Here is a 9,284-nt window from a genome sequence, read left to right as displayed (position 1 = left end):
CACCCCAGTCTGGGCGACCAAGTGAGACTCCAACTCAAAAAAAAAAAAAAAAAAAAGTATATGGGTCAGGTGTCGTGGCTCAGCCTATAATTGCAGCACTTTGGGAGGCCAAGGCAGGAGGATCGCCTGAGCCCAGGGGTTCGAGACCAGCCTGGGCAAACTGGTGAGCCCTCATCTCTACAATAAATCAAAAAATAAGCCGAGCATGGTAGTACGTGCCTGTAGTTCCAGCTACTTGGAAGGCTGAGGTGGAAGAATCACCTGAGCCCAGCAGGTCAAGGCTGCAGTGGCTGTGAGTGTGCCACTACATTCCAGCCTGGGCAACAGAGTGAGACTCCGACTACCAAAAAAAAAAATTCTCTACCCCAGGTCTGTCTTGGGAAACTAAGCCCTGTCTCTGCCTGTTCACTTCAGGGAGTGGAGTACCTGCCAGACCTAGAGACAGCCCGACCACTTGGGAAGGTATTGAGGTGGGAAGAGGGATTTTAAGTTCCAAATATTAAACCTTAGATTAGAAATCAGAGATTTTTTTTTGTCTGGTCTATACAATATGTTTTTAAAATTTAAATTCAGTCCAGCGGCATGCCAATGATGAGGATGGCAGAAGTCTTGCCCCTTGAGCTGCGGGTAATATGGGGTGGAGAGTGGGGGGGCATTGTCTATAGTTTTAAAATACATGTGGATTAAAAATTAGTCCTCTTTGGACTGGATAAAAAATGTGGTACATATACACGATGGACTATTATACAACCATAAAGAAAGACAAAATTATGAACTTTGCAGTAACTTGGATGGACTTCAAGTCTATACTATTGAGTGATCTATCACAAAAACAAAGAACCAAGTATCACATATTCTCACTCATAAACAGACCTTGAATAACTATCATTACACTATAAAAAGGGATTGGAGGCTGAGCTCGGTGGCTCAAGCCTGTGATCCCAGAACTTTGGAAGGCCTAGGTGAGAGGATTGCCTGAGCTCAGGGGTTGGAGACCAGCCTGGGCAACTTGGTGAGACCTCCTCTCTACAATAAAAAATAAAAAAAAAAGCCAGGTGTGGTAGCACACACCTGTAGTTCCAGCTACTTGGAAGACTGGAGTGGAAGGATGGCCTGAGCCCAGCAGGTTGAGGCAGAGTGGCCGTGACAGAGTGAGACTCTGACTCAAAAAAGTAATGAAGGAATGAAGGAAAGAAAGAGAGAGAGAGAGAGAGAGAGAGAGAGAGAGAGAGAGAGAAAGAAAGGGATTGGCAGTAATGGGAAACTGCCAGGGGAGCGGGGGACACACCTCATCAACAAGTGTACCTTGCATAATGAACATTTGTATACCTAACCCTAAATTGTACCCCACATCTTTAAAATTAAAAAAAAAATTAGTCTTCTTTTTTATTACACGTTCCAGTAATTCTTTTTAAAATGTCAGGGATAAAATGCTCCTCCCTGAAAAATATTGTATAGATCTAAACTCTAAGTTGCTGTGATCACTGTTGAGCTTTAATACTATATGTTTCCAATTAGTACATTTTTGTTACTTTTATTACTTTTTCTTTTCTTTGAGTCAGAGTCTCACTCTGTCGCCCAGGCTGGAGTGCAGTGGCACGCTCACGGTCACTGCAGCCTCGACTTGCTGGACTCCGGAGATCCTTCCGCCTCAGTCTTCCAAGTAGCCGGAGCTATAGGTGCGTGCTACCGCGCCCGGCTAATTTTTTTTATTTATTGTAGAGAGGAGGTTGGGCCGAGCCCAGCCTTTTTTTTTTTTTTTTTCCTTTTTAAGAGATAGGGTCTCAGCCGGCAGTAGTGGCTCACACCTGTAATCCTAACACTTTGAGAGGCCGAGGCAACAGGATTGCACGAGCCACAGTTTGAGACAGGCCTAGGCAGTATGGTGAGACCTTGTTTCAACCAAAAAATCAAAAAGTCAGCCGGGCGTGATGGCGTGCGTCTGTAGTCCCAGCCACTCGGGAGGCTGAGGTGGGAGGGCCACTTGAGCCCAGGGGGTTGACGCCGCATGATCCTGCCACTGCATTCCTGTGACAGAGTAAGATCGGAAAAGCTAGGGCCTTGGTGCGTATTCATATGCCGTCTTCCATTCTTTTCTAAGCCGCCTCCCCACGTGGTAGGAAGGAGCTAGAGGTTCAGCAGACCGTCAAGCGGTAAAAGCAGCCGCGCTGAGAATGAGCCCCGTGTGGTTGGCGCGCCCAGGGACGCACTGCCTGCGTAACTAGGAGAGCTGACGGATTGACGACCCGCGGCCACGCCGCTCAGCGAATTCGCGTCTTGGCGGACGGTGCAGTGGAAAGCGGGTTGGTCTGCGTGCAGACGCACGCGGCACTCTCTGCCGAAGGTCCGGGGACTTTCCCCTAGGCGGAAGGATAAGGAACCAGTCCCCCGTGCGTAGCCTAGGAAACAGGCCTTCAGCACGGCCTACCAGATGTCCTGCGGCCGCTATCCTTTTATAGACCAGGAACAAGTTTTGGATTTTAGTTAGGGTGAGAAAAGTTGTTGCAAGAGGAGGTTCTAAAAACCACTTTTAAGCATGGTTTGCTAAGACTGTAGACTTCTGAAGGCAGTGTGACTAAAAGGCTATCCAAATAGATAAGCAATAACGAATTTTAACAAGCCAAGATGATACGGCCTTATGCAAATACTCTCCGGAGTGGGCGTGGCCTCCCCGGGAGACCGGGAGCAGGACCCGCTCGTGCGGGTGCGCGTGCGCACTGGGGCGGGCTGCCGTCGCCGGACCGCCTCCGCGCAGCCCCGGGCCTCCTCCGTCTCTGGGCCGGTGATGGCGGGTGCGGTCCCGCTCTCGGGTGTGCTGGGGCTGCTGCTTGTGTCTGCGCTGCCGGGCGTCCTCGGAGACCGCGCCAGCCCCGACCTCCGGGCACACCCAGGTACCAGCGAGGACTGCTGGAGGGGGGCTGGGACTGCCCACGGCTCCCAGGCCCCCGCTCTGCTGACGCGCCTCTGCCCTCCCTCCGCAGGGAACCCAGCCGGTGTCGGCCCCGGGGCCACGGAACCCCGGCGGCGACCGCCGCTCAAGGACCAGCGCGAGCGGACCCGGGCCGGGGCGCTGCCTTTAGGGGCGCTCTACACCGCAGCCGTCGTGGCTTTTGTGCTGTACAAGTGTTTGCAGGTGCGGGACGGCCGAGGGTGGGGGTGCCCTGGGCCTGAATCTCCCTTGGGAGCGCTATGGTACCAAGAGCAGAACAGCTGAAATGAAGACAGTAATTCCTGCCAACATTCTGGGATTATTCTCAGGATCCAGCGAGGTGATGGATGTGAAGGGCGCATGGTAGATTGTAAATCAATAATGACCATCACATTTAGTCATTCTACAATCCAGTGAAGAGTAGTCACTTAGAGGTCACCCAGAGCTAGTAACTGGTGGGGCTGGGATTTGAGCCCAGCTCGTGTCCATACTACAAAAGGGCGGATCCAACTCTGGCACAAGTGGCTTAAGGCCGCAGCCACACCACGGTGTTTCTAGAGTTGAAGACACCAAACAGTCTCATGTTCTTCTTGGGAAGTGGGTCTCGAAATGTGAGATTGTTTTGTTTTTGAGTTGGAGTCTCACTCTGTCACCCAGGCTGGAGTGCAGTGGCATGCTCACAGTTACCGCAGCCTTGACCTGCTGGGCTTGGGTGATCTTTCCGCCTCAGCCATCCGAGTAGCTGGAACTACAGGTGCCCACCACGCCCGGATAATTTTTCTCACCAATTTGCGCAGGCTGATCTCGAAGCCCTGGGCTCAGGCAATCCTTTCACCTCTTCCTCCCAGAGTGCTGGGATTACAGGCGTGAGCCACTGCGCCTGGCGAAATGTGAGTTAACGCCACATTTTGGTGGATTGAAACAGTTGAGATGAAAAGTAGTACTGTCCAGGATTGCATCTTCAGTCCTGACCTTATCACTTACTTGTATTAGAAAATACAGGGTCGAACTAATTTGGATATATGAAATTAGACAAAACAGCTAATAATGATCCCAGGTGGACTTGACAGTCTAGGATGGAGGATTGAATTTAATGATGAAATTGAACAAGGGTAGATTAATAAATTGTATTCTTGGACTCAAGTACAGTCTGGACGAAACATAACCTACCAGCAGCTCTTATGAGTCTTAGGCATTCTAGTTGACTAATAGGTTTATTTTGTCATGTGACAATTCACTTCCCATACCAATGCTAGGAACAAGGTAGTGTGCTTTATCCGCTGATCAGAATACTCCTGGAGAATTTTCACCTCGGGAACTGCTTCAAGAGCTCTATGAACTCAGTAAAGCAAGAGAAAACCACGTGAAATGGGCACTGACCGAAAGGATTGAAGATGTTAAACCAGAAATGTCTCAAAAGGGGTGGGGCATGACTATTTTCTTCAAATTCCTGAGGGGCTACCATATTGAAGAGACATTACAGTATTTTGGAAGGCTCCAGTCAACACTATGGAAAGACAATACCTGAAGGACAAATATGGCTTTGTATTTGAACTAACAACCAGGGCTTTGATCAAACTGGAGAGTTGCTCATTCCTGGAGGCGTTTCAGCAGACTGAATGATCATGTGTGGGGTGTATTGACATGTTGCTTCATGTCCTGGGTGAGGAGCTAGACTAGAAGTGATTGTGATTCTCTGAGGTAAAAACCGAGTAGCTTTCTGTATCTCAAAGCATGTGCCTCTCCTTACTGGCTTTGGAGATGGAAGGGATGGAGCCGAACTTTGTTGCTGCAATACCGCCCTTTCCTTCTTCCACGACAGGGGAAAGATGAAGCTGCAGTTCTCCAAGAGGAGGCAGGCAAGAAGCAATCATTGCAGTCAGGTGGGTTTAGCAGAAGTCTCTGCTTGGTGGGGGGAGGTTGGGGGACAATAGAGGTCACCTCCTTTTCTTCCTTATCCCCAGAGCAACAGCTGACCCAGTTAACACAACAGCTGGCCCAGACAGAGCAGCACCTGCACAATCTGATGGCCCAGCTGGATCCCCTTTTTGAGCAGTAAGGAGAGCAATGATCCTGGGAATTTGTGGCAGGTGGGGGAAATGGGGACCTAGATTGGCCAGCCCTAAGTGGACATTTCTGCAGTGTGACTACGTTGGCTGGAGCCCAGCAAGACCTTCTGAACGGGAAACTGTGGACAATCCACCAGCTGCTAAAGGACAGCAAGACAAGCAAGGGTGTGACGCTCCCAGAACCAGGTAAAGGGTTGGGAGGTGAGTCTGGCAGAGGTGGAGACAAAGCCTCTAAACCTGGAACATGCCTGATCTTTCCCCTCACAGAGGCCAGCACACCCTTTCCTCACAACTTATGTATAGAGGAAGATGAGGAGGAGACTGGTGACAATCAGGTCTGGGAGGAGCCCGTACACTGGAGCACAGAGACACGGAACCCAGCTACTTCCTGGGAAGTGGAGCAAGGGCTAAGGAGAAGATGCAGAAAGGCTGTGGCAAAAGGCCCCAGTCAGAGCCCCAGCCAGGAAGGAGGGACAACAGCTGAAGGTTTAATAAAACAAAGTCTGTTCTTGTAACTGGGTGCTCCTGTGTGCTTTTTCCATCCCAGCTGGTTATACACACCCATACTAGGTGCCTAAGGACAACTGGGCCTCCTTGAAAAGCTTCCCTTATTAGGACAAAAAGAGGGAGGCTGTCTTCCAGTGTGAGAGCAGAGAAGACAGAGGGAGCTCCAGTTCTTTTCCTTGTATTGCTGAGGCCACCAGCGTGCAAGTTGAAGACTTGTTCAAAAATCCCTTTTCTCATAGCAAAGCTGAGACAGAAAAGTCTTTCCAAAAACAAAACAAAACTTTATTCAAATTCAGTGGGAAAATAAACTGTAGAAACTATACATAATAATAGCCATATATACAAAGCTGCAACCTTGACAAATGACTGGCCACAGACACAGTCCCAAACCCCCTCACATCTGTGTTAGGGGCTGGTTCAACCAAGGTTCAACTGAGTCAGACCTGGTTTCCTGATTCTTAAGAGCTGATCAAGTGACCCAGAGTAGCTTGGTCCAGGCAAACACAAATGACCCCTGTCAAACCATGAAGGGCTCTGTGTTTTGTTTAGTACTGAAGAAAATCCTTTTGTACTTCTGGCTCTGACCTATCCTTGAGGTATCCTGAGTTCTGGAATTTGTGAGATTCCTCTAGTTCTTCTGGCTGCTGTGGAGAGAAGACAGTTCAGGCACTGGCATGAGCACTCTATTCAGACAAAATCACTCATGGGGCTTGAGGAGGGTGCTGTCCCAAGCAGATGTAGGGCATGAGATGGGATCAGAACTGCTTGTTTCCAGCTCCTAGGTCTTATCACTGCATCCTTCCCAAGGGAAGGCACAACTTACCTGATAGCATGAGTCAGACTGTGGTACCAGTGTGACAGCTCCTTCTGGTCTGTGGACATAAGCAGTAGCTTCTCACGAGGGAAGGACAGCTAGGGAGAAACCACCTCTTAGTGCATGGCTCAGAAAGGTCCAGGTTAAAGCTGAAGCCCTTGTTTCCATGGTGATAATTCAGGGGTGAGACAAGAACTAAATATGAAGCCCAAGCCCCAGGACCTCTCTCAGTGTAGGTGGTCCTGTTGCTATGAAATGGGACCCAGGCCAAGGAGAAAAGCTGGTATATAAGCATTTGAGATACATGTTGGGCCTAGGTTTCCCACCTATTACTTACGCTGAGCAGTCCACCACAAGGGCCTCCTGAGTGGCCAAAGACCCTGCGGAGTTGACACTGGGCCATGGGGTAGAGGGCCTTGCAGGCAAAGGTGCCACTCTGCAGCAGGTGCAGCGCAGGTCGAGGCTTGGCCATGAGGAGCACATCAGCAAAGAGGAAAAACATGCGGGGCCGAGGATCCCCATGGGGAGGCACCACCAACAACCATCCCTGGCGGAGGAACCAGCGTCCTGGGGGTGGGAGAGCTGTTACGCTGGTTGATGCAGCTACAGGATCCATGGTGACAGAAGGAAAGGGAGGCCAAGAAAATAGGACATACGTGCTGGGACTATAGAGGAAGAGAGGTAAGAAAGAGACAGTTGGGACTGGGGGAAGTATGCAGACTACCTGAGGTAAGCCCCTTTGCCTGGCGTCCACTGAGCAGAGCCTGGACACGCCGGAGGTGCTGGTCATTCTTCTGTTTCTGACCAATGGCATGGACTCTCTGGGCAGTCTCACTTATCAGTCGGGCAGCTCCTGGAATAATATCCCCCGCCTCACTCCCAACACAACTTTGACTTTGAATGACATGGTGGTAAAAGACGGGCTATTCTGGAGGGGACCAGGGTCAGGGTCTGACTTCTTGAAGAAAAGGCAGGCCAACAGGAACATTATATACATGTCAGTGGGAGATAGGGACATACCAGATATTGTTGGAGGTCAGAATCAGAAAGGGATACAGGAGAGGAAGCCTCCAGGCTGCATTGAGAGAAGCAAGAACCTACGTGTGAGCTGTTGGTGGTCAGGGCTGTTGGGACCTGTATTTTCAGCCAAAGCAATGATGAGATTCTCATACCTGGAATTGGACAGTAGGAAGCTTATGGGGGAAGCAGAGCCAGGCAAAATTCCCCCTGCCTGACGCACAGATCATCTCATCCACAGACTTCAGTTACTAGGAAGATCTGCTTCTGGCTGTTGTATCCCCCTCTTTCGTCTGGGACTAGAACTTGGGTTCACACCACATGGCCCTTTTTCCATCCCACACTGAAGAATCAATGGCAGACTGACCATGGTTCGGGAGGCCAGATCAGAAACTGAAGGTTTATCAACCCAAAGAGGATGCTTCATCCTGACTAGCCCTTAACTGAGGGACAGAAATTCTCAACCAGGCCAGCCCTTCATCTCAACACACTTTTCCAGATGCCCTGTCTCAGGCCCTAGTACAAGACCCGACCCCTCACTTCAATATAGAGTTCCACAGTCCCAGCTAAGGGCCTAAGGCTGCAGGTACTGGGTACTCCGCTGGATTCACATTTACTCTCGTAAATTGTTTTTAGAAGCAATTTGGCTCAGGGAAGAGGGTAGGGGGGTTGGGATAGACTCCAAGGCACAAAGCTGAGGACAGCAGTTGTAGACTTAGGTTGGCTGGACTCAAGGGGAGTTTACTCACTGCTGGAGTCGCTGCAGAGGCAAAGGGAGCAGGTCCTGGAGCTGAAGGCCCGCAAACTCAGGACGGCCTTCCTGAAGCCTCACGAACCTCCGGAAACCTTTGTTTTTCTTTAGCTGCTCCTGGAATGAGGGGGAAAGGGTTGGCAGCAGGGAGAGCAGTCACGCCTTATACTGCATTCATCTGTGTTCACATTCCAAGCCTCCAGTAAGCTGTGTGCTCCAAAGAGAAACCCTGTCTCCCAACGGGGAACTTAGCACACAGCTGGACACCCACAGGGAACATATAACTGCAGGAAATGTATGAATAAAGTTTGGGTCTAGATAAAGAGGAACTGTAAGAGGCAAGAGAGAAAAAGGGGACAGACTTGAGGTCATGTCCACATTACCAGCAGGGTGGTCTGGGACCTCTCTGCGTTGGCAGCAAATTGGGTATACAGCTCCAGGTGGCGGCAGAAGCCCTCCAGCCCTTGACCCCAGTATCCTCCTTCCAGGTAGGGAAGCAGCTCCCTGTGTGGGCGAGGACAGTAAAAAGGCAGCCCAAGAACTTACTCAGGCACCACCTCATTTAATTATCTTATGAAAATTAACAGCTATTACCCCATTTTACAGATGGGGAACTAGAGCAGGTCAAGGCACTGGGCCAAGACCACAGGTGAGGTAATTGGCAGTCTCCGAATATGAACCTGAGTCTCTCTGACCCCAGGCTCTGCGCCCTGGCGGAGGTCAGAGCTCTTCCTCCGTCCCTCTCCCCGCGCTGTTTCCACTCACTGGCTAGCGCCGTAGATGAACTCCCAGGACCCAAATAGGGCCTGGCGCAGTGGTGGTCGCAGGGTCCCCTTGGCTTTCAGGATCCCCAAGAAATACTGCGGAAGGGGACAAAATTGGTATCTTGGCCTGGGAGAAGCGAAGGCTACGGCCAAGGACCAGCCGGGAACTGCAGAAGTCTGCCCGAACTCTCTCCATGCACGGGGCTAGTCCAAGACCGCCAGATTCCAGGTCACCGACCTCGCAGAGGCCCTCCCACCTTGGGATCCCTGCCCCATACGGGGAGGATCCACCGGACCCCCACCGGCCCCCACCGTGGCCACCAGCCCCAGCTGTTCTTGGTAGCGCCGCTCGGTCTCCAGCAGCTCCCGGGCGGTGCAGGCGCGTTTCCGCTCCCAGCGGGCACGCTGCTCTTGCACTGGGCACCGCGCGCCG

At 51.1% G+C, this 9,284-nt stretch overlaps 2 protein-coding genes across 3 annotated transcripts; one reads left to right on the top strand and one right to left on the bottom strand.

Annotated features, from left to right (window-relative positions):
• The first annotated feature begins 2,687 nt into the window (after window positions 1-2,687).
• On the top strand, window positions 2,688-5,513 carry CCDC107 (coiled-coil domain containing 107). 2 transcript variants are annotated; one of them, XM_008063136.1, is made up of 6 exons: window positions 2,688-2,891; window positions 2,982-3,133; window positions 4,752-4,812; window positions 4,894-4,984; window positions 5,072-5,184; window positions 5,266-5,513. In XM_008063136.1, the coding sequence occupies exons 1-6, from the start codon at window positions 2,786-2,788 to the stop codon at window positions 5,511-5,513; spliced, it is 771 nt and encodes a 256-aa protein (XP_008061327.1). In that variant the 5' UTR covers window positions 2,688-2,785. The 2 variants fall into 2 exon arrangements, with proteins under 2 accessions (XP_008061327.1, XP_021570729.1); XM_021715054.1 differs by having other exon boundaries at window positions 5,072-5,513.
• A 490-nt stretch (window positions 5,514-6,003) lies between these two features.
• Window positions 6,004-9,283, bottom strand: ARHGEF39 (Rho guanine nucleotide exchange factor 39; the record flags this gene model as incomplete). The annotated part of the gene is made up of 9 exons (XM_008063146.2): window positions 6,004-6,149; window positions 6,329-6,417; window positions 6,657-6,886; window positions 7,044-7,172; window positions 7,421-7,491; window positions 8,086-8,204; window positions 8,471-8,591; window positions 8,853-8,947; window positions 9,164-9,283. Coding segments are annotated over 9 exons (990 nt in total), but the record flags the coding sequence as incomplete, so codon positions are not given.
• Window position 9,284: the final 1 nt, after the last annotated feature.

Source organism: Carlito syrichta, unplaced genomic scaffold (genome assembly GCF_000164805.1).
Source record: "Carlito syrichta isolate Samal-C Ts95f unplaced genomic scaffold, Tarsius_syrichta-2.0.1 Scaffold306593, whole genome shotgun sequence".
Classification (NCBI taxonomy): Eukaryota; Metazoa; Chordata; class Mammalia; order Primates; family Tarsiidae; genus Carlito; species Carlito syrichta.
This window is presented reverse-complemented; position numbering and strand designations above follow the sequence as displayed.